The sequence below is a fragment of the Oncorhynchus mykiss genome, chromosome 21, assembly GCF_013265735.2.
Source record: "Oncorhynchus mykiss isolate Arlee chromosome 21, USDA_OmykA_1.1, whole genome shotgun sequence".
Lineage (NCBI taxonomy): Eukaryota > Metazoa > Chordata > Actinopteri > Salmoniformes > Salmonidae > Oncorhynchus > Oncorhynchus mykiss.
The window spans coordinates 26,861,985-26,886,944 of NC_048585.1; the positions used below are offsets into that span (position 1 = coordinate 26,861,985).

General features: G+C 45.1%; 1 protein-coding gene across 2 annotated transcripts in view; it reads left to right on the forward strand.

The window, feature by feature from the left end:
• Positions 1 to 311: 311 nt before the first annotated feature.
• Positions 312 to 24,960, forward strand: part of kcnd2 (potassium voltage-gated channel, Shal-related subfamily, member 2) — a 150,599-nt gene continuing 125,950 nt past the window's right edge. For both annotated transcript variants that reach the window (XM_036957498.1, XM_021577352.2), the window contains exons 1-2: positions 312 to 954; positions 1,286 to 2,486. In XM_036957498.1, coding sequence (XP_036813393.1) covers positions 1,375 to 2,486 — 1,112 coding nt within the window. In that variant the 5' untranslated portion in view covers positions 312 to 954; positions 1,286 to 1,374. The remainder of the gene's footprint in view (positions 955 to 1,285; positions 2,487 to 24,960) is intronic.

Sequence of the window (24,960 nt, forward strand, 5' to 3'; positions counted from 1 at the left end):
GCAGGCTGTTGCTTTGATGTGATACTACTCTGTCAGTACGGTTTGGTATAATTTCACACTGCCTCCGGGACTGACCGGTACGGTACTCCGTACGGTACGTGTCTCTGTACGGTGTCCGTTTCAGAAAGGTATTTGGTTAATGATGACACGGTCGTGCATAACGGGGTATCCGCAAGGCATCAAGGAGGAGCGCTCCATTTGATTACACAGAAGTTAAAGGATGCCCGGAGCGCGTGACACGCCCCCAACGAGCTGGGGAGAGGAACTTGGTTCTTCCGCGCAGCTGCACAACAGCGAGAGTGGCGGAGAGGAGAGGCAGCTGAGCCAACAACTTCGATATTCCCATTTGTTGCTCTCCTTAAACGATTCCGCGAATTCGGTCATTGATTCCCCTTCTCTCTCTAGTGGTTATTATATAATTATTAAACGGTTGCCTCCGCTGGTGACATTTTGAGCTGGAGCGGCAGCTTGTGGATATGGTGGTGGCACACTTGTGTATTTGTGTGTGTATGTGGTGAGCGCGTGTGTGTCAGTGTGTGTGTGTGTGTGTGTGTGTGTGTGTGTGTGTGTGTATGTGATTTTATGTCCTTTCGCGATTCAGCTGCGAACACAGAACACCGTTGTCGGTGTGGACTCGGCCCATACAGTCATTGGTCTCCGAAGAGGATCACAGTCGCGCTTTTCTTGAAAAACTCGAGCAATAGGAAGGAGCTGATTTTCAAGGTGTTGTTTGGCAAGAGAAAGAGCTCGAGAATGTCCTTGTATGATTGGAGCCAAGTCTTTCCCGGTGTTTGGAGCACGGAATTACCCCCGTGTTGAACTTGTTGCTGGTTCGTTTCAACCACTTTTCCAAGGGGAGAATATTCTGCATACTTCTGTGTGCAGAGAGGATTGTTTTATATTAGAAAGAGAACGGAAATCTTTATTTTTCAAACCAGTCGCTTTTACGCAGAGGTGAGTGGGCTACATTATTAGTTTGTTGTATGTGCTTTCAATTACCAGACTATTGCCGTTGAATCATGTATGTTATACTGCTAAATATTGGTTCGGCGGAGTCACTGATACTAGAACCATTGACTACTCGCTCTCACGATTTATATTCACTATCGACGACAGTAGGGATATACGTGGGACATGTCTGTGCAATGCATTTAGATTTTATTATTTATTGAGTTTCAGAAGCAAACAGAATGAACAGCAAGTGGACGATATATTCATATCAGCCATGCATGATTTGTTACAGTGTAGCCATATGAGTAGGCTAATGCTTGGGTTGCCTTTCCAGATGTCCTCTCGCCGCGCTGTGGTTCTGTGATCGTCCACCGGAGCGTCGAGAGCTCTTCACCCGGACCGGGTCGCACACAGTGGGTCACCATGGCAGCGGGAGTGGCGGCGTGGTTACCATTCGCCCGGGCGGCTGCTATAGGATGGATGCCGGTAGCCAGTGCGCCCATGCCGACGCCTCCACCTGACAACCGGCGAAAACAGGACGGGCTCATCTTGCTCAATGTCAGCGGTCAGAAGTTCCAGACGTGGCGGAATACATTGGAGCGGTACCCGGACACTTTACTGGGCAGCACGGAGCGGGAATTCTTCTTCCACGAGGAGACAAATGAATACTTTTTCGACCGTGACCCGGATATTTTCAGACACATTCTGAACTTCTATCGTACCGGGAAGCTGCACTACCCGCGCCAGGAGTGCATCTCGGCCTACGATGAGGAGCTGGCTTTCTTTGGGATCATACCGGAGATCATAGGGGACTGCTGCTATGAAGAGTACAAGGACCGGCGGCGGGAGAACCAGGAGAGAATCCAGGATGACGAGGACAGCGAGAACCAGAACGATATGGTCCCGCCGGATATGACATTCAGAGAAACCATGTGGCGAGCCTTCGAGAACCCCCACACGAGCACCATGGCCCTGGTGTTTTATTATGTCACCGGCTTCTTCATTGCAGTTTCCGTGATGGCCAACGTGGTGGAGACGGTCCCGTGCGGGACTTTGCCAAATCGGGTCAAACAGGTCTCGTGCGGGGAGCGGTATGCCTTGGCATTTTTCTGTCTGGATACGGCCTGCGTCATGATCTTCACCGTGGAGTACCTACTGCGTCTAATGGCGGCGCCCAGTCGCTGGAACTTCATCAAGAGCGTGATGAGCGTCATCGATGTGGTGGCCATTATGCCCTACTACATTGGCCTGGTCATGACGGACAACGAGGACGTCAGCGGGGCCTTCGTCACCCTGAGGGTCTTCCGGGTTTTCAGGATTTTCAAATTCTCCCGCCACTCTGCGGGGCTGCGCATCCTGGGCTACACGCTGAAGAGCTGCGCCTCGGAGCTGGGCTTCCTGCTCTTCTCCCTCACCATGGCCATCATCATCTTCGCCACTGTCATGTTCTACGCCGAGAAGGGCTCCTCAGCCAGCAAGTTCACCAGCATCCCGGCCGCATTCTGGTACACCATCGTCACGATGACAACTCTGGGGTAGGTGCCGATCCAGTTTACCATACAGTGCAGATGTGTGATCAAATGCTCAGGGGTTATGTTTTCGACCCTAAATCAGCAGCATTGGTTTGCTGTTGTGCTCTCCTTTGCGTTCTCTACATGCAGCTGCAGTGTGAATGGACAGTTGGGTAAATGTCTGAGGCCTGCCTAAATCCCCATTTACATGAAGCACCCTCAAATGAACGGTTTAAGGCATTCACACAACATTCACATTCAAAGGCCTCAGAGGCATTTACCTTATTCACAGGCCAAACTGTAGGCCTATGATGTCATCATATCCTAAGCACTGCAGCAGTTCTCATCATTAAGATTCACACCTCTTCAACACTGTCAAATGAAGAGAGCTATACATAGAAAACATGGGAGGAGCAGAGAGAGATCAATGACAAGATTTAAAATTTAAATCAGAATATACTGCAATAGATTTCTCTCACACAGCATATCTCTCTTGCACCCCCCACCCCACACACACATGCACAGTGGTCTTATATTCTCTTTTGGTTCCTCCTCTCTTATTTATCTTACAGTTGATTCAATTTAGCCATACTCAGTTTGAAAAGTGGCTGCAGAGCTGCAGCCTAACCTGTGCAAGAGGCATATTATGTCACCGTGTTGCTGTTGATGTGTACACCCATTCATTAATATGAGTCCTGGGGCTACGGTTCATTGACAAGTTTGCCGATTACTCCCACCTGCGCTGTGCAGTAGTAGCCTATTGTGTGCTCTCCATGGTGTTGAAAAAGAGAGTGGCGCGCTGTGGGGAATCAGAGCCGCAAGCATAGCAGTTGCATTGCGCTCTCCGCGGTGCTGAAGCGGAGCAGACACATGGCAGTGCAGTACTGTGCGCTCTCCATGGTGCTGAAACGAAGCGCTGCGCCTCTCTTCAGCATTGCGTGCTCTAGCATTGCTGTTACTTTCCTTGCCAACAGTTCACGCGTGTGAATCAGCCTCTAAAGTGGTAATCAAATGGAGCGCTAAAACCCACGTCTGATACTTTGATCACAGCGCCGTTGAAGTCCATTCGGCTCATGAACACAAACGTGGAGTGTTATCGTCATAGTTAACATGATGGATTTCACAAGGCTCAATTACTCATAGGTCAAGAGATGATATTTCTCTATTTGATTGGTTTGTTTTGTTCATTATTGAGCCTACTGCCTGACAGTTTGTCTATATGAGTCTCTCAATTAATTTGATTGGAATGCCTGTTGTGTTCTGATTACTTTATTCTGTAATTGCATGTGTAGTAGGGGAGGGATGGAGAGAAAATAGTGGCTGAGAGAAAGAGGGAGAGGAATAGATTGCCACACCTCATTGTGTGTAATTTGTGTAGTTGCATGTCCCCACTGTCAGATTGAATGATATCAATAACAAAATGCAATTACTGGTTCACACTCTCCACTGAGCTAATGGCTGACGCAGTAGGAGTGGCTTGTTCTTTCTGTGTGTGTGTGTGCGTGTCTTGGCCTTTCTGTTAATGAGCTAGGCCTGAGACAAAGAAACTCAGTGAAGAAAGGCAACCTTCTCTCACTCTCACTCCCACTCAAACACACACACACGCACATACACACTAACCTCACTGAAACACAGCCAAGCTCCCATCCACAACCAGAAACCATTCTGTTGACTCATAATAGAAGCCTCACCTCTTTGTTTTGCCGATGTGTCAATCAGCTGGTTACTGTGTGTTGTGTGTTTCTGGTTGCAGTGCCAGTGTGTGTGCGGGTGATGGCAGTACCTGAGGCCAGTCTGTGTTTACTGTGCCCAGGGCTTGACAGGTGGTGACTACACAGCTGCATTAGCCTTTGTTTAAGAGCATGAACACACAGTCATCTGTTTCTATTCTGTTGCATCGGTCCAGTGCCTCACAAAAAGCCATTGGATGAATCGAGTGTATGATGGACCGTATTATCTCAAATAAATACATGTCCAGTACTCATGTCTGTAAAAATCCCTACAATTCTCTCAAATGTGTGTGTCTGTGTGTGTGGGCGTGTGTGTGTGTGTGTCTGTGTGTCTGTGTGTGTGTGTGTGCTCGTACGTGCGTGCGAGGAGTGTTTTGGTAGATTGAGCAAGGACATAGCTCTTAAGCGGACGCAGGCTATCGTTCTTTAATGTCTCATTACCTTGCCAGGGGACCAGAGACAGGGATGGATCTGTGGCTGGGAACTGCAGGGGGCAGGGGAGGGGAGGGAGGTGTGCTCAGTGAAGCAGGTAAAAGAGAGAGGAGGGAGGGAGATAGAAAAAATATAGAAAAAGAGAAGGAAAAGGTCATAGGGAAATTTGGAGAAAGGGCAAAGAGAGAGGGAGTGAGATAAAGGTGGCAAGACAGAGAGAGAGAAAGAGAGAGAGACAGAGAGAGCGAGACAGAGAGAGAGAGAGAGAGATAGATAAGAAGGCATAGCAGAGAGCAGTATGAGTTTTCTCTCCGTGCTGTGTCTTTTATGAGCCCACTGCAGCACTCCACATTGCTCAATGCACCCATATACTCTAGCAGTATCACTGGCTGCACCAAATTCACAATTTTAAATTCGTGGTTCGAGCCCTTAATTCTGATTGGCTGACAGCCATGGTATATCAGACTGTATACCACGGGTATGACAAAACATTTATTTGTACTATTCTTATTACGTTGTTAACCAGTTTATAATAGCAGTAAGGCTCCTCAGGGGTTTGTGGTACATGGCCAATATACCATGGCTACGGGCTGCATCCAGGCACTCCACGTTGCGTCGTGTGTAAGAACAGCCTTTTCCCGTGGTATATTGGCCATATACCACACCCCCTCAGGCCTTATTGCTTAAGTATACCTAAGCCTCTTACTGTTGCTAGCTCTCTCAAATCCCCAGCCTGTCTCTGACCTGCAGTATCATGTTGTATAACGTCTGGCTCCTGTGCTGCAGTTGCCCAGAGGTTCATATTGTACTGTGTACACTGCGTGTCCATGCTGTACCTAGGCAGACACGCAGCCAGAGACAAATCCAGTTGCGTGTCCACTGAATTACGGCCTAATTTCAGCCAATTCTCCTTCCAGCCTGTGATCCAGTTAGTACGGCCAGGAATCCCTCAGTTTGGCTTTCCCGGGACCTGGAAGAGAGGCAGTGTATGTGTTTGTGTTTGTGTGTGTGTGTCTGTCTCTGCCTTTGTCCATGTGTATCAAATATTGGGAGGTGAACAACTTTAATTAATCAATTAATCAAATGTTCTTAGACGACCAGCAATGTGCAAAGTCAAATAATAACCACGGTGGTTCTAGAATGTGTAACACTTGAATAACTTGAATCAGTGTCACAGCTTAACCCCCTTGTCCTGCTTCTGGCCACCCTGGCCCCTCACGGTCCCACTAATTGACTCGTTTGTGGATTTAGTGAAATCGTCCGGGGCCAATTAAATCACTGCCATTCTAATTGGCTTATTCACTGTCAAACGGCATCCATTACTGAAGCAGCTGTCGCTACTGGAGATGCTGAGGAGAGAATGAGTGGAGAGAGGGAGAGACACTAATAGACTGACAGAGGAGAGAGGAAGAGTGAAAGACAGGCAATGACAGAGAGAGAGAGAGAGAGAGAGAGAGAGAGAGAGAGAGAGAGAGAGAGAGAGAGAGAGAGAGAGAGAGAGAGATAGGAGAGAGGGAAGTCAGCAAACTCCCTAAATGAGACACCTTTGTCCTTTTATCAAGGGCTCAACCCTCTGATCTGTGCAGTTCACTGCAAGGGAAGCCTAGCCCTATGAGGATTTGCAGCTTCAATGGACAACAGTTTGTTACTTGCCGAAGGTGTTACACACATTGTATAGGTTGGCTATGCATGTTGTTACTCAAGGCCATAGACTCATTCTAATAGGAGGTCATATAGAATACGATTTGTCTCTAGGGTTACAGCTCATAGGAACTCAGTAGTCACATGGGGAGGGTCAGGGGTTAGAGGTCAAGTCTGTTGGGGTCACATAAGGGTTACAGGCATGATCAGGAATCTCGTTAGTATGTCTGGAGCCTGGTAGGGACACTGCCTCAGGTTACATCCCTTACTTACTGATCCTAGATCTGTATGTCTCAAGCCCAATATGGAGCCGGACTCAGGTTGCACTCATTGCTGGCTGACATTGGATCAGTGTATGATGAATATGAAGATGAAAAATGTTTAAATTTCCCTTCAGTATACTGTAGGGTTGGTTGACTAATTACATTTCCCTTTAATATAGTGCTGGTTGACTCTAATGACATTTCCCTTTAATATAGTGCTGGTTGACTCTAATGACATTTCCCTTTAATATAGTGCTGGTTGACTCTAATGACATTTCCCTTTAATATAGGGCTGGTTGACTCTAGTGACATTTCCCTTTAATATAGTGCTGGTTGACTCTAATGACATTTCCCTTTAATATAGTGCTGGTTGACTAGTGACATTTCCCTTTAATATAGGGCTGGTTGACTCTAATGACATTTCCCTTTAATATAGTGCTGGTTGACTAGTGACATTTCCCTTTAATATAGGGCTGGTTGACTAGTGACATTTCCCTTTAATATAGTGCTGGTTGACTAGTGACATTTCCCTTTAATATAGTGCTGGTTGACTCTAGTGACATTTCCCTTTAATATAGTGCTGGTTGACTAGTGACATTTCCCTTTAATATAGTGCTGGTTGACTCTAATGACATTTCCTTTTAATATAGTGCTGGTTGACTCTAGTGACATTTCCCTTTAATATAGTGCTGGTTGACTCTAATGACATTTCCCTTTAATATAGTGCTGGTTGACTCTAATGACATTTCCCTTTAATATAGTGCTGGTTGACTCTAGTGACATTTCCCTTTAATATAGTGCTGGTTGACTCTAATGACATTTCCCTTTAATATAGTGCTGGTTGACTCTAATGACATTTCCCTTTAATATAGTGCTGGTTGACTCTAGTGACATTTCCCTTTAATATAGTGCTGGTTGACTCTAGTGACATTTCCCTTTAATATAGGGCTGGTTGACTCTAATGACATTTCCCTTTAATATAGTGCTGGTTGACTCTAATGACATTTCCCTTTAATATAGGGCTGGTTGACTCTAGTGACATTTCCCTTTAATATAGTGCTGGTTGACTCTAATGACATTTCCCTTTAATATAGTGCTGGTTGACTCTAATGACATTTCCCTTTAATATAGTGCTGGTTGACTCTAATGACATTTCCCTTTAATATAGTGCTGGTTGACTCTAATGACATTTCCCTTTAATATAGTGCTGGTTGACTCTAATGACATTTCCCTTTAATATAGGGCTAGTTGACTCTAGTGACATTTCCCTTTAATATAGTGCTGGTTGACTCTAATGACATTTCCCTTTAATATAGTGCTGGTTGACTCTAATGACATTTCCCTTTAATATAGTGCTGGTTGACTCTAATGACATTTCCCTTTAATATAGTGCTGGTTGACTCTAATGACATTTCCCTTTAATATAGTGCTGGTTGACTCTAATGACATTTCCCTTTAATATAGTGCTGGTTGACTCTAATGACATTTCCCTTTAATATAGTGCTGGTTGACTAGTGACATTTCCCTTTAATATAGGGCTGGTTGACTCTAATGACATTTCCCTTTAATATAGTGCTGGTTGACTCTAATGACATTTCCCTTTAATATAGTGCTGGTTGACTCTAATTACATTTCCCTTTAATATAGTGCTGGTTGACTCTAATGACATTTCCCTTTAATATAGTGCTGGTTGACTCTAATGACATTTCCCTTTAATATAGTGCTGGTTGACTCTAATGACATTTCCCTTTAATATAGGGCTGGTTGACTCTAGTGACATTTCCCTTTAATATAGTGCTGGTTGACTCTAATGACATTTCCCTTTAATATAGTGCTGGTTGACTCTAATGACATTTCCCTTTAATATAGTGCTGGTTGACTCTAATGACATTTCCCTTTAATATAGTGCTGGTTGACTCTAATGACATTTCCCTTTAATATAGTGCTGGTTGACTAGTGACATTTCCCTTTAATATAGGGCTGGTTGACTCTAATGACATTTCCCTTTAATATAGTGCTGGTTGACTCTAATGACATTTCCCTTTAATATAGTGCTGGTTGACTCTAATGACATTTCCCTTTAATATAGTGCTGGTTGACTCTAATGACATTTCCCTTTAATATAGTGCTGGTTGACTCTAATGACATTTCCCTTTAATATAGTGCTGGTTGACTCTAATGACATTTCCCTTTAATATAGGGCTGGTTGACTCTAGTGACATTTCCCTTTAATATAGTGCTGGTTGACTCTAATGACATTTCCCTTTAATATAGTGCTGGTTGACTCTAATGACATTTCCCTTTAATATAGGGCTGATTGACTAGTGACATTTCCCTTTAATATAGTGCTGGTTGACTCTAATGACATTTCCCTTTAATATAGTGCTGGTTGACTCTAGTGACATTTCCCTTTAATATAGGGCTGGTTGACTCTAGTGACATTTCCCTTTAATATAGGGCTGGTTGACTCTAGTGACATTTCCCTTTAATATAGTGCTGGTTGACTCTAATGACATTTCCCTTTAATATAGGGCTGGTTGACTCTAATGACATTTCCCTTTAATATAGGGCTGGTTGACTCTAGTGACATTTCCCTTTAATATAGGGCTGGTTGACTCTAGTGACATTTCCCTTTAATATAGGGCTGGTTGACTAGTGACATTTCCCTTTAATATAGTGCTGGTTGACTCTAATGACATTTCCCTTTAATATAGGGCTGGTTGACTCTAGTGACATTTCCCTTTAATATAGTGCTGGTTGACTCTAATGACATTTCCCTTTAATATAGTGCTGGTTGACTCTAGTGACATTTCCCTTTAATATAGTGCTGGTTGACTCTAGTGACATTTCCCTTTAATATAGTGCTGGTTGACTCTAATGACATTTCCCTTTAATATAGTGCTGGTTGACTCTAATGACATTTCCCTTTAATATAGTGCTGGTTGACTCTAGTGACATTTCCCTTTAATATAGGGCTGGTTGACTTTAGGCCTGGAGGGCTTCAGTGTCTGCTGGTTTTCATGATTGTTGTCTCTGAACGGCTGGTTGGTTGGTGACTGGTTTAGACCTGGGGAACAAGGTTACTGAGCTATATTGAGAAAGCAAACCAGCAGGCGGTGTAAAAAAGACTCCAGATTAACCCATGCTAGATGTTGTCGGGGATGTGCGTGTTTCATCTAAGAAATCAGATGAATTAACTAAATGAGTGTTTCGAAAACATCCATCAGAAATGGTCAGATTCTATCAAAGTCACGTGACGGAGTAGATGCCCAATTATGTCATAGACGGTGGCCCAAATGTGCAGTTCTGCTCACCACCCGCCACACGCTCCCGCAATGTGACCAATCATGTCACAGCATGGGACTTTGACAATTAGAGGCTGAACTACGACAGGAGAGGCGACAGTTCATTTGACCACGTACCCGAACGGAGTGGACTCCAATTGGAAGATGAGGATGTTTTACTTTTGACTATTGTTGCAATGACATAATTATGGTAATGCTCTGTGGTAACGCTGGGACTAATGTTCATGTGTCGTGTTGAATCATAATCTCATTCCTATATGGAGTCATACTCGCACAGACACCTTTCTTACTCTATCCATATCGTTGATACATGTTATATCATATGTCATATATTATATTACATATCATATCATATATCAATGTGTAGAGGGTTCCCGGAGTGAGGGATATTACAATTCGATTCCTCACTACTTTGTTCTCCAGCTGTTTGTTTAAATAAAGATTTAAGGATTTGAAATTGGATTCCAGTGCAGCGTGTGCTCAGACATCTATCGATTTAAAAAACTGCAATTACTTTTGGGAAAGGTTTTTTTCTTTTCTGTAGTGTATAAAGACTGCTTGAGCTGCTTTTGTGTGAATGTGTTTAATGATCTGTCCATTCATCTAATAATGATTTCTACAGTACAACAACGGAATATAATTGAACATCGAAAAACAAATATTTGCTCCTTCCTCGGATCTGATAATGACGGCTTCTTTCATTCCTACTGGGGTTCTTGAAATATAAATGATTCACAATATTTTATTTCTTACCATTTTCTCATTTAAACAATCGTTATTAGCGCACGCGTGTGCATACGTTTGTCGTGTGTGTACTGTGTGTGTACAGTGCGTCAGTCATGTTTATGTCATTGTGTCTGCATTCTTGCTTGTGTGTGTGTGTGTGTGTGTGTGCGTATGTGTGTGTGTGTGTGTGTGTGTGTGATGTTGAGATGTTCTGCTGTGTGCACAGTATCTATGTCAACATGCCTAACTGCTTGACTTCCTGTAACTACCTGACATGTCGTGGCATAGTCCCCTGTCTATACAGGTGATACAGTCCACCTACCTACTACAGTGGAACACACTCTGACCCTCATCTCTGGGTGAACAGAACTCTGGAGCTGTACATGTTTATTCATCGATGTATCTCTCTCTCTCTTCATCTCTCTTTCTGTATTTCTCTCCCCCTCTTTCCTTCTTTCTGTCTCTCCACCCTCCCTTTCCCGTCTCTCTCTCTCCCTCTTTTTCCTCTCTTCCTCTCTCCCCCCTCTCTATTACTCCCTTTGTCTCCATCTCCCCCCCATGCTCCTCACCTCCCTCCCTCTCCCCCTCTCTCCATGTCCGCATCAGAAGGCTTTTAATATCCAGGAAGTGAATTAATAAACAGATCAAATCATACAGTACACTCAGATGTTAGGCACCAGTTACAGCGCGGCGGGCGGCCGAGAGGAACGGAGAGAGGAAGCAGATTTCAGATGAGCAGGCCAACTGGGGTAAGAGGTGGTTGTGTTGTTACCACTGTCTTCTCTGATTGGCAGGTGTTCGGCATTCAGGGCCAGACGATAACCCTGCTAACATCACTTTTAAGTCTTAATTTAAGGTTAGTGTTAGGCATAAGGTTAGCAGTTTGGTTAAGGTTAGGGTTAAGGTTAGGGTTAGAAATTGTAGAAATGGGTGGGGTTTAGCCACAATTCTGACTTTGTGGCGGTGTTAGTGATGACGATTATGTAGAGAGGTCCAGTCCAACGAGGCAATTTCAGAGCCCAGCAAGAACGCGAATCGATCAAAGACAAGTGAGGGCTGTCTCTGATTCATATTTGAAATTGAGTTGGCAGCTACAATCGGTGTTAGAGGCATCGATTTCCTCTCATACCATCCACGCCTGTTGCAAATCACACCCATACAACAGCTTTAAGTGTTTAGTGTTCGCTGAACATTGAGTTTTGTTAGGTTTTGCACTTACATGAGTAATATGTAAACAAAAAAACCTGGTCATCATCAAGGACCCCACACACCCCAGCCAGGAGCTGTTCTCTCCCATACCGTCAGGCAGACACTATCAAAGCATGAGGTCTGATACCAACAGGCTCAGAGACCGTTTCTCTCTATAAGCCATCAGACTGCTGAACACTTGAAGTGGACTGCTCTAATTCTCCGCACCTTAGCACACATCTGCTGCTACCAGACTCTTATTATACTGCTACATGTATACAGTGGCCCCCCATCCGCCCCTTCTCCAATACACGTGTACATCATTGTACTATACATTTTGCCTTCCTCTATTATACCTTTTCTAAAATCTTTATCCCCTTTTCTGTCATTTACTTTATGTTCGTATTCTTATCTTTGACATTTCTTATTGTTGTTGCGTTGTCGAGAAGGAACCTGCAAGTAAGCAATTCATTGGATGATGTACAACATGCGTATCCCGTACATACAACAAATGCAACTTGAAACTTGGTGTTCTTTACTCTACCGTTGGGGTGTCTTGCTCAGTGTCGTCCATCTCTCTACACCCCATACCTCTCTCTCTTCTTTCTCTCTGGCTCTGGGTGGCTTATATATGCTATTAACAGTGGATGAGAATGGGCCTAATTGAATTAATTCGTTATGCTGCATGGGTTAGGATCTAACACACGCACGCACTCATGCACGCACGCACGTGCACACACACACACACACACACACAGACACACACGCACGCGCACACGCACACGCACACACACACGCACACACACACTCTTGTATAGCGCGGTTAAGTGATTATTTTAGATAGGATCTTTAATGAAGCCACCTAGAGACGCGCTGAAGTAGAAAGGATGGCTTCTCAACCCAGAGAGAGGAGGAGAGAACAGAAGAGAACATCGCTGAGGAAGGCTTCAACTGCAGGCTGCAGCCTTTACCGATGGAGCTTGGCCCGGGCGTTGGCGCTGTTGGACGGTTGGTCAGGTGGTATCATAATGGTGGTTCTGTATGATGAGGAAATGATCTCAATGACATAGTATCATAAATGGTAACGGCTAACATTATGCTGTTTTTTGGGAAGTGCGTAGAGAAACAAAGAGTTGGAGAAATAAAGAGTTGTTTTGGGAGAGAGAGATGGAGATTTCAGTGGCAGGGAGAGGGTGATTCACAGTTTGTTTTTGGGAAAGAGATTGACTGACAGATTGGCATATACAGTTTGGCACTACTTCCTGTATTGCGTTACATCCATAAACACAGCTAGCTTTGTTTGCTTCTCTGAAAAAGCTAGCTATTGACCTAGCGAACACCTTAAAACTGGTGTATTTTCACACACCTCTTGCATAAAAGCCTTTTATATCTGACGAAAACTACAACCTCTATTCTCCATACAGGATTACTTTCTGCTTGGATGATTTGCCTTTTCTCCTCGTCAAATATTATGAACGCAACAGGGAGACGAGGGACAAGCTTTTTCCAAGTTAAATCTCAACTGTGTTTTATTATTTGCGGTTTAACAACGTTGAGTGTACTGCCGTCCGCACAGGCGTTTGCAACTAGAACAAGACATTACTCCAGTTACAATAGAAATGCCAGGGGAAAAGGACTGCCCACTTCCATTGAAGCGACAGAAGTTCAAGGCCAACCGCGGTACTGTAGGCATTCTTTGCAGAAAACAGGATCCCCACATTATAGTGAATGGGAAAATGGCAATATTTGTGGTCAATCTTCGTGTAAAAATATTTTTTAAAGACAATTAGGGTACCAATAATTGCTTCTAATACACCAGATGTATGTCCTTTAACCAATTATTTTGAAATTGCACAAAGAATAAGTTATAAAGATCATTTAGTTGCTAGTGGTAGCCTACAGTACCTCGGTCTGCCTTGAACTCAAGTTACTCAATGAAGGGGGGCAGCACTGAGCTAGCCTGCAACGTCACGTTCTGGAGTAGCTCAAACTGCATATTAGACACCAGCTTAGCTGACTTCACTTGGCCTCGATGCGCTATTGAGTATTCACGTAGGAATGAACGTTGTCACGGGATCGATAGCTTTGTACACTCATATACAGTAATTGAGATAGGCACTATGTTGCATCCTAATACACTGTGCAGTACAGTATGTTAATGAATTCCCCTAAACAGCCTTTCAACCAGTCACTTATCCAGGCCTCTTGTCTTCTTCCATTGATTATGTCTTAATATAAACAAGAGAGCGACAGACGGTGACAGGTGGGCTCTGTGGCCCAGACACGCAGTAGGAGATGGACAGGAGACAGGCAGGGAGTCAATAGTCCTCCACTAAGCTGTGTTACTGTACAACCTTGTTTTCATTTGTGTATGGCTGGGCTATCATGTGTTGGCTGTTTTGCTATGAGGAGAATGAGCCCTAGCTTATTCCTTTGCGCTTCAAGGTGCATTTAGAGCCAGGGCCTAACTGGACATTTTGCTGTTCTCAGAATGTCTGCTCAAATGGAGTGGAACGGGGGGGTAGAACGCCTTGCAAATGGTGCATGTCAAGTGAAACACATACAGGCACTCACAAATACACACAGATGTATGCGTGCACGTACACACACGCACGCACATACACACACACACACACACACACACACACACACACACACACACGCACACACACACACACACACACACACACACACACACACACACACACACACACACACACACACACACACACACATACACACACACACACCAGGCACCAGGCACCAGGCACTATAAATGAAAGCACAAACCAGTGGAGAATGAAACGTGCTTGGGGTCAGAGATACACCTTATTTTCTATTTTCTTTGTCCCTTTCTCTCTCTTCAGCTCTTTATCATTCTCTCTTTCTCTCACTCTCGCTCAGTAGCGGTGCAAACTGGGTAAAATCACCAGGGAAGGCAAGCTAGGGGGGAAAAAAACATTTTACAACCTATGTGTTGTGATAATTGTTGTTTTCTCTAGAATCTGTTACTTCATATGCCTAAGACCGAGACAATAAAAAGACACAGTGACAGAATAAATTCAACCACACTTTTGTTTCATCACAATACCGGATAGCAACCTCTGTCCGTTGAAGTCCACAAAGCACATTGCATGTAACAGACAGTTAGTTACATGACCTACTGCATGGTCAAGCAAGTTAATGTTTCCGACATTTTCCTACAACTTTAACAACTATTGATTTAGAACCACAGAGAGTTACTGCAAGTCGCAAAGAAAACAGGAGCTGCCTCCACTATTCCAGCACCATTTCAACTTCATCAAATCAACTCTGCTTAGTCTAATACAGTGACAACTAAAAGATACCAAAATGATTTAGTCCAATCAACGTAAGCTAAATATGATGTGGCTGTCCATGGTACTGATTTCTCTCTCTCTCTCTCTCTCTCTCTCTCTCTCTCTCTCTCTCTCGCTCTCTCTCTCTCTCTCTCTCTCTCTCTCTCTCTCTCTCTCTCTCTCTCTCTCTCTCTCTCTCTCTCTCTGTGTGTGTGTGTTCGTGCAAGTAGAAAAACATGCCATCTTTCTCTCTTTCATGTTGCCTAAAGGGTCTATGACTCTGTCAGACAGTACACACGTTTAGTTTTTGTTATCCTAGGCTACCTGGCTAAAATGCTTGTTCGCTAGTCTAACTTCCTTTATCGGGCAATGATGAGCCAGCTAGTTAACGGTCTATGATTCTAGTTAACAGCCAGCTAGTTAACGGCCTTCTATATCTAGCTGCATATTAAACTTCCATCCTCTCAGGCCAGGGGCACAAAAATGTATGAATTTATTGTTGGATTAGAATTGCCTTTATAATTATTGGCCAGTACAAAGAATTAAGTAAAACCACAAGTCCATATCCCTATTTTCATCCATGGCTAATTTAGGAATGTGGCAATTTTAGCTAGCTAGCCACCAGAGGACAAAAACATAACGAGATGCAACAATGCAAGTTGTTTCTGTCTTTTTGCTTTTGATGTGATGTGATTGGTGTGAAGCCAAATCCAAACTGGCTTCCCTTGACACTTTATTTGTAGTGCACCAGGACCATTCACAGTTGAGCTCACTCAGTTTAGCTATTATTTTACACTTTTTTTTTAAAGGGAGGCCAAATGCTCGCTGACTTCCCTTGTATTCAATGCTATGTGCTATGGGCGGCAACAATGTCATACACTTTTTCAGCAGACAGCATCCTATAGATGGTCTACAGATACAGAGACAGGGGGGTGCTGTTTCTGCTTTCTCCTGTGAGATACATTCAGCCTCTTCCGAATTGAAGAAACATTATGAAACACAGAGAGACGAAAGACACATTATTTGGTATGTTTTTTATTTGTTCACTGGTCAGTTTTTTTGGGGGGGGGGGATTTGGCTTCCCTTGGCATCCATGAATACACACCACAGTTCTTTCTCCATCATCACGTTGTCTACCTCGAAGGTTGGCTCGTGCTCATACTCCTTCTGTTAGTAAACACAGTGCTCTCTTTTTTTTTCATAAGCAATCATTGATCTGTTTATTGACAAGTCATTCCAAAGACTCAGAGATGTCATTTCCCTCCATTGAAGGTTAACAGTACACCTGTGCTGGAAAGAGACTCGTTGCTCTGGCACAAAGACATTACTTTATGTGTGCCTGCTGGGCTTTGTTAGACTTCTACACTTAGCCAGACACGGGGGGAGGGGAGGGGGGGGTGGGGACCTGAGCACAATAAAATACAGTCGAGAGGCAAGCTGAGGAGATGAAGAAAAAGGACAGTGAGAAAGAAGATAGGAAAGAAAGAAGGAGAGCCAGGAAGGCCTGTTAGTCTGCAGGGCCGCTGTTCACCTTGGATGTTCCGGCATTGGCGGTTTAATTGAATAAAAAGGGTTATTTTTGCCTGCTATCATCTCAGATTGTTTTGATTGTCCTACAGCGTCTGTCTGTCTAGCTATCTCACAGGGGCCCTCTGTCTCTGTCTGGCCCCCCGGCTCGGCTTGAAAGGCTTAGCAAGCGTTCTTGAGTGTTTCCCACTGAAAAATGCTGAAAAGCTTTGAACACAGTGCTTGTTGAAATAATACCGTAAAAGATTTGGTGCGTTACCTTGTGCTGTGCTTATGATCAATCCCCGGCCCAACATTTGAACCAAAGATTAAATTGACTAAAGCCTTGAGTTCGGACCAGATTCCACTGTACCACTTCGTTTGAATCTGATTTATCATGTCCATAGCGGATACATTGTGGTATAGCCTGTATTCCTGACTCCCAAACAGTCTCTCTCTCTCTCTCTCTCTCTCTCTCTCTCTCTCTCTCTCTCTCTCTCTCTCTCTCTCTCTCTCTCTCTCTCTCTCTCTCTCTCTCTCTCTCTAAGACTGTCCTGAGCTCCTTCAACTCGGTTGGCTGTATCATACAATCATTCTTGCTTGATATTGTACAGAGGTCAGTGTTAATAGTGTGTTAATGGCAGCTTATCAGTGCTCATAGAGGGCTACAGGGTCGTGCTGAGGGGACAGAGAGAGGACGTTATGGTGGCAAGACACACTTCCCCCGAGGAACGCAATCTATTTACCATCAGCTGTCCCTTCCCATCCCCTCGTGTCCCCTCCCGCAGCACTGCTCTCTGCACACTGTCACACAGTCTATGATACTCCTGTCATAGACATCTGAATGACAAACGCCCATGCTTCTCAGAGGGAGGGATCTATTTCAAAATCACCTTTTGGCTGAATGACAGTTGACGGTTTGAAGAATGCATTGAAGATTCCATTTTAACCCAACTCAAACATGATAGACACACATGCAAGCTAGCGCATGCGCTCACACACACACACACACACACACACACACACACACACACACACACACACACACACACACACACACACACACACACACGCCTTGGCTGTGAGGGAGTGGAGGGTTTTTCCTAGAGATAGGTTAAAGGTTGTTCACTCTGCTGCTTTCATCCCTGTTCAGGCCAATGAGAGACGACTGGATAGGTCAACAAGACAGCGTGGCGAACGGTGGCAAGGTCTTCTGCTTTTGGGCAGATAGCTAGAGAGGTGGTCTCATGTTTAAATCGTCTCTCTCTCCTGTCTTCCATCTCTCTCCCTCTCTGTCTCTCTCTCTCTGCCTCTCTCCCTCTCTGTCTATCTTGCTTTCTCTCTCCTCTCCTCCATCCCCTCCTCCCTCTCTCTCTCTCTCTCTCTCTCTCTCTCTCATCATCTTGTCTCTTCTCTCCTAAGCGTCTGACACTCACACACTCTACGTCTGTCTGGCCTTGAAACCATATACTGCCGGGGAGAAATTTCCCTGTAACCTTATTATAATAGGTACATCACCCTCTCCGTTGTGTGCATGTGTGTGTGTGTATGCGTGCATGTGTGTATGCGTGCGTGTGTGGGATTATCAAACCTGAACCAGCATAGGAACTCCAAGATTCCAACTGCTTATTTCCAGCCTCATTTTGTGTGGGTAGAGTTCAGTGTGTCTCAGTGTGCATGGTGCAGCAGTACAGTACAGTACAGTTGGTGGCTAGTTAGCAGCAGTGAAGTGCTGACACAGTTTTTAGTGAAGTAGAGCGCGTGCCTGACATCATACCCTTCATCCCCATCTGAATGAGAACACAGGGACCGGCAGGAGTAATGCATCTCACTTAGCTAGCATGCTGCTAGCGTACACACACTCTCTGGGAACTTGAACACTATTTTGGGCTAACTCTGGGATTCTTGACTAACCAATAGAAATAAGTGTTCCGCCATGCTAACGTTGTGTGTATCTGGTGTACAACAAGTGTTTTTAACTGTATAAACATAATGCTGTGTGTTTTTACCTTGTCTTACTGCATATGACCAGCTATGCTAACATTGTGCCTGCATGGCTCTACTAATGGACTGTTAACGAACACAACTACTAACTGTTAACGATCAGCCTAACTAATACTATGTGTGTGCTTGTGTTTTAGCCGCAAATACGATCATGGATTCTCTAACTCCTAACGTAGTGCTTTTAGCTAACCCGTTATGCGTGTGTTAGCTATAATAACAGACTGTCTCAGTAGGCTACACTAACACAGCTATTCATGCTAATGTGGAAATTTAGCCCCGCTAACACAGTGCATTTAACTATAATTGTATGTGTGCTGTTCAGCCGCATGAACAAAGCACTATGGCAGCCACCTCCATTAGCCCAATGCTTAGCCACCCTCCTGAGGTTGCTGATTTGAGTCCCCCTACAGCATATGTTCAGCTACACTGTGTGATGCTACACTGCCCAGCCCATCTAACTGGCAGGTTCTGTCTGCTCTCAAACTGTTCTGTTCAGCGCTACACTGCTGACTGACGCAGCACATTCCGATTGCTCCCAGAGGTGGTGTCCAGGGCAAGGGGTGTGACCATGACTGAGATGGAATTCCTCACCCGTATCTTCCCCCTTTTCCATTGACACTCCTCCACCCACTGTTTCCCTCAGCTTCCTCCCTACACCTTCTTCCTCTCTCTGTCCTTCCCCTTTCTGTTCCTTCACCTCCTCTTCTTCCTCCCTCCTCCTCCTCCTCTCTCCCTCCACCCCTTCTTCTCCTCCCTCTGTTACATTCATCCCCTCTTCCCCCCCCCTCCCTTGAGTGTAGACTTAACAGTCTTTGATTAGCAGGGTGTATTATCTGTGGCCAGCCTGGCGTGACCAGGCCCCATCTCCTCTATTACGTTTACGGATGCTGTGGGGATGTTGTTAGGTGTCAGAAGTGGCCTGTCTGTGAGACAAATCACCTTGTGTTTCCAGTCAACCTGCCAGTCGCCTGGTAGATAATGGGTTTTTGAGGTACAGTAACTGTTGACTGACCTGGCTCAACAGTAGAATGGTTAACACTGAAAAGTTTGTTTCAGACAGACAGCTTTCAGTCAGGTCTCAAGCGAGATTTGATTGGCTGGGTCAGGCTTTCTGAGAGTTCTAATGTGCTGCCTATCACATTCTCTGAGTTGTGATGTCGCTAGTTGAAGTGCAATTGTATTCTTGAGTTGTAGTCGTGCTAACGCAGCAATACTGTACATACTGTACTGTATATCTCCCCCCCCCCCCCCCCCCCCCCCCCCCCCCCCCCCCCCCCCCCCCGGGAAGTTTAGCATATCCCAACCCATCTCTACCTCCCTTGCTCCACTCCTTCCTGCGAACGTCTTTGTGACGACTCAGCCAAAACAACTCAAAACAATTTAGCTGAATCCTCGCTATGCCTTTTTAGATACAAGAAATGAAATAATAGCCAGGCTGCCAAGGATCATTGATCCGGAGCTAGCTGTGAATATTAATGATGTGCCATTACACTGAGATAAATACGCTGCTCGACGGCCACTGACCACTACACACACACACACACACACACACACACACACACACACACACACACATCCCTCCTCTATCCCTAACGTGAACACACATTCCTCCTCCATCCTTCTCTCTCGCTCTGGGCACATTCACACTCCTCCTCAGTGCCACACACAAACCCTGCCATCTCTGTTAGATCAGAGAGCAGTGGGGGGAGACACTCAAACAGGAGAGCACCCAGAAGAGACCGTCAGGAGAATACAGCTCAGACTTTCCTGCTTCTACAAGGAATTCTCTCTCTGTTTCTCTCTGACTTCCTTCTTTTATGTACGCATTGGGCCGTAGAACAATAGGTGTCAGCAAAAGGAAAGTAGAACTTGAACAATTAGATCAGCATTTTGATGCATCATCCAAAAACACCCCACACAATTCATCCCACACATTCACAACAGAACCTCCTCCTCTGTCTGCCATAGATATGGAACTGATCATAGATCAGATATGGATGCGACAAGCCTTGTCAGCACAGTGGAGATATACTCTGCCAATCTACTTCCCTCTAGCTCTACGGTCTGGTCACAACCATGGCCCAGTAGAGGCTGGTCTATAAACCCATCTGGATGTGTGTGATATAGGGAGGGGAGAGCGGCTATTATGACTGTGTGAGCAGGCCCCAGCCAGGTGGGCGGGGGTATTCGGTCCCCCAGTAAATCGTGGGCTGTAAATCATTGGTTCCGCCTGGCACCTTTATTAGAATAGGGGGAACATTAGGGGGATCGAAACCAGAACACTGGGCAGCCAGGGACTCCTGTTCTTCCAACTCCCCCCTCTCTCGCCCACGTGAGAGAGTGTGTACCCCCTCTGTTTTCTCCTCTCCTCACCCCTTTGTCACATTTTCACTTTTTAATTTCCCCCTGTCAAACCACCCATCTGTCTTTCTATATCAGCCTCTCTCTCTCTCTCTCTCTCTCTCTCTCTCTCTCTCAAGAGACATAGTGAATGATGACTGACATGATTTATGACTGTGAATGATGATTGACATGGTTTACCATGCTGAACATGTACCATTCCTAGCTCACCCGAGAATGACTGTTATGATGTTAGGCTTTTTTCCTTCTCTTTCTTGTTTGTATGTCTGATTTGATGAGAATAGATAGTGATTATTACTGAGGAACAAGACAGAGATAGACACGTGTTGCTGTTAAGACTGACTATTGTAGCTGGAAACGGCTGATTTTTAATGGAATATCTACATAGGTGTACAGAGGCCCATTATCAGCAACCATCACTACTGTTTTCCAATGGCACGTTGTGTTAGCTAATCCAAGTTTATCATTTTAAAAGTCTAATTGATCATTAGAAAACACTTTTGCAATTATGTTAGCACAGCTAACATAATTGTTTGAGAAACAGATGCCTCACAAGTCCTCAACTGGCAGCTTCATTAAATAGTACCTGCAAAACACCAGTCTCAACGTCAACAGTGAAGAGGCAACTCCGGGACACTGGCCTTCTAGACAGAATTCCTCTGTCCAGTGTCTGTGTTCTTTTGCCCATCGTAATCTTTTCTTTTTATTGGCCAGTCTGAGATATGGCTTTTTCTTTGCAACTCTGCCTAGAAAGCCAGAGTCGCCTCCTCATGATTGACGTTGCGACTGGTGTTTTGCAGGTACTATTTAATGAAGCTGCCAGTTGAGGACTTGTGAGGCGTCTGTTTCTCAAACTAGACACTCTAATGTACTTGTCCTCTTGCTCAGTTGTGCACCGGGGCCTCCCATTCCTCTTTCTATTCTGGTTAGAGCCAGTTTGCGCTGTTCTGTGAAGGGAGTAGTACCCAGCTTGTACGAGATCTTCAGTTTCTTGGCAATTTCTCACATGGAATAGCCTTCATTTCTCAGAACAAGAATAGACTGATGAGTTTCAGAAGAAATTGATCAGAAATTGATCAGAAGAATTGATCATTTTCTAATGATCAATTAGTCTTTTAAAATGATCAACTTGGATTAGCTAACACAACGTGCCATGGAAAACTGGAGTTATGGTTGCTGATAATGGGCCTCTGTACAGCTATGTAGATATTCCATTTAAAAAACAGACATTTCCAGCTACAATATTCATTTACAACATTAACAATGTCTACACTGTATTTCTGATCAATTTTATTTTAATGGACAAAAAATGTGCTTTTCTTTCAGAAACAATGACATTTCTAAGTGAACCCAAACTTTTGAACGTTAGTGTACGTGTGTGTGTGTGTGTGTGTGTGTGTGTGTGTGTGTGTGTGTGTGTGTGTGTGTGTGTGTGTGTGTGTGTGTGTGTGTGTGTGTGTGTGCGTGTGTGTGTGTGTGCAAAGAGGTGGGAGATAATGTCAATTCTCAGTAATGGGTTTGCGGCTACAATCGAGATTAGCGGCAGAATGACTTGTTTGAATGCCAAGATCTCACATGCCTCACTCTCTAGAACTACAATAGAGAGGGGAGGAGGAAGAGAGATGGAGGGAGTGATGGAAGAATGATTAGATTAGTGTAGGATGGAGTGGTGGGATTTGAGGTTTCTCCGCGCGGACCAAATGAAAATGGTTTCTTCTGTCATTACGCTGCCACTGTGAAGCCATTATATTGACAGGAGAGAGGACTGAGTGAGGGGGTGGTGGCAGGGTACCATCCAAAACACACAAATGTATTCACTGTATCTCCCTCTTCTTCTTCTCCTCCTCTCCCTCTATCCACATCGACACACCTTCTCTCTCCCCTGTCTATCCCTTCCTCCATCCATTCCCCCTGTATTTCCGGGTACCTCGTGTCTCTCTGTGTTGTGTGGTTCCTCCATCACATAGATGAGAGTCTGTTATCAGAACCTGTTTCAGACATGTCTTCCCCAGGCTGCTACCGGATTGGCTACCACTTTCACAAACTCACATAGAAAAGCAACAAATAGAGAAGGAAACACGGGGAGAGGCATACGGTAGTCAAGGATTTGATTGCTTGTCTGTTATCTCTATGCAGTGCTTGTGTTGGCCCCATCCCTCCTCAGTGGGAGAAAGACTTGCACGCTGCATGTCACAGTGTCTCCTTCATGTGAATCGCGTTGAAGTCACAGCTCCGGCAGAGTTCACACTACGAGCAGGGCATTTTTCACGAGGGAAAATGTGCAGGGAGATGACACATTGAAACCTGTACAGTAACCTTCTATTTTTCTACCAGCTGGCAGAGTGAACCCAGGACTGGTACAGCAGCTGTGTGGCATGCTTTATGTGTGTGGGTAGTGGGGCACACCAGGCCACGGTCTGTGAGCTAGAGGAAGGAGAGTGGATGCCACTCTTAAACCTGTGTGTGCCCCATAGTTAATCACCTCTTTTACAGAGGACACATGGGCGCGCGCGTACGCACACTCACACACCTGTATCGTCATCGTGGTTTATTTTGAACCCAGCTCTGTTTTTCAGAAGTGGTTTTGGATCGTCCCCTATCCCAGCTACAGTATTTATCAAGATCTTGACCCTTTGTCTTGATGCCTTGAATCGAGGATAGGGTAGTGGACAGCTCTGAACAGAGAGAAATCAACCACACTTTCCTATCAATCACTCATCTCCCAGATCACCAACCCCAGTCGTTTGAATTTTTTAACATCTATATTTCCAAAGGGGCTCCCTCTTCTATTATCACTCTCAGTCTCTCTCCTCCCCCCCTCCTCTGGCTTCTGGGTTCTCTCCATCTGAGCTTGCTGACGGACGTGTAAAACGGGTGTAGCCAATGCTGCTGGCTGTGAGTAATGGTGTCTAAACGAGAGGGGCATTTGAAAGGGAAATGGAGCGGCCCTGGGCCTTGATGACTGGAATAATGGGCTATGAGGAATTCATGAATATCAAAAAATATGGCTGCCACCTTTCCACGAGACTCAGCCATTTCCGCTCTGTTTTTCTCATTTTCTTCTCTGCTTCCTGAATTTCCCTCTGTTCCTGTGACCGGGGGGGGGGGGGGGGGAGATTAATGACAGGAAAAGGAAATGGATTAGGGTCTCGCCGTGCACCGCTTCCTCTAACGGCGGGCGGGTTTTGTGGGCGTCTCCTGCCAGGAGCGCAGCAGCAACGTTGGGAAGCGGGTCTGTCGATGGCGTTCCGCTGTGAACAGCATCAATCAACACCGCGTTACTGTGCGCAGGGATGCTGGATGGGATACTTTGTTTTGTCTCGTCTTCCTTCCTGAATGAGAAATATAGCATGTGAGATGCTTGCTTTTACAAGTCTTTACAGAATCAGATGCCTTGAAGACAGTAAATGCACATAGAAACACATTCGAGGAACAGGGGTTATTGGCCTTTGCTTTGTACCTTAACCTCCTGGTGTGTGGTCATTACCTGTATCGGGTTCCCTTCTCTCATACTGAACCATGTGACCTGATCTCTGTTTGGGTGAACAGATCCGGTGGCCGTAGATCATATGGAACCACCGCAGGGCCGTGTGATTAACCCTGATGGCCTGATCTTCTTCATCACATATGCATGTATGGTGGAGGGTCATATCCCACTGGGCACTGACGTCAATTCAACGTCCATTCCACGTTGGTTCAACGTAATTTCATTCAAATGACGTGGGGAAAATGTTGATTTAACCAGTGTGTGTCCAGTGGGATGATTGCGATGTCAATGGTACCTGGTCACAACATGAACACATATGACCAGAAAAGTGGCTGTGTTTGCGTCTGTGCACGAGTGGCTATGTGTGTAGGTGTGTGTGTGTCCTTGGGGCTGTGTGTGTGTGCAGTATTATGGAGTGAGAGGTTTTTGAGTAGCTCTGAGCCCAGCTCCTCTCAGCTCTGACATTCTAACTCTATTAGACCATGGCCTCAGACACTGACCCCGCCAGACCCCGCCGGACCCAGTCGGAACCATCCAG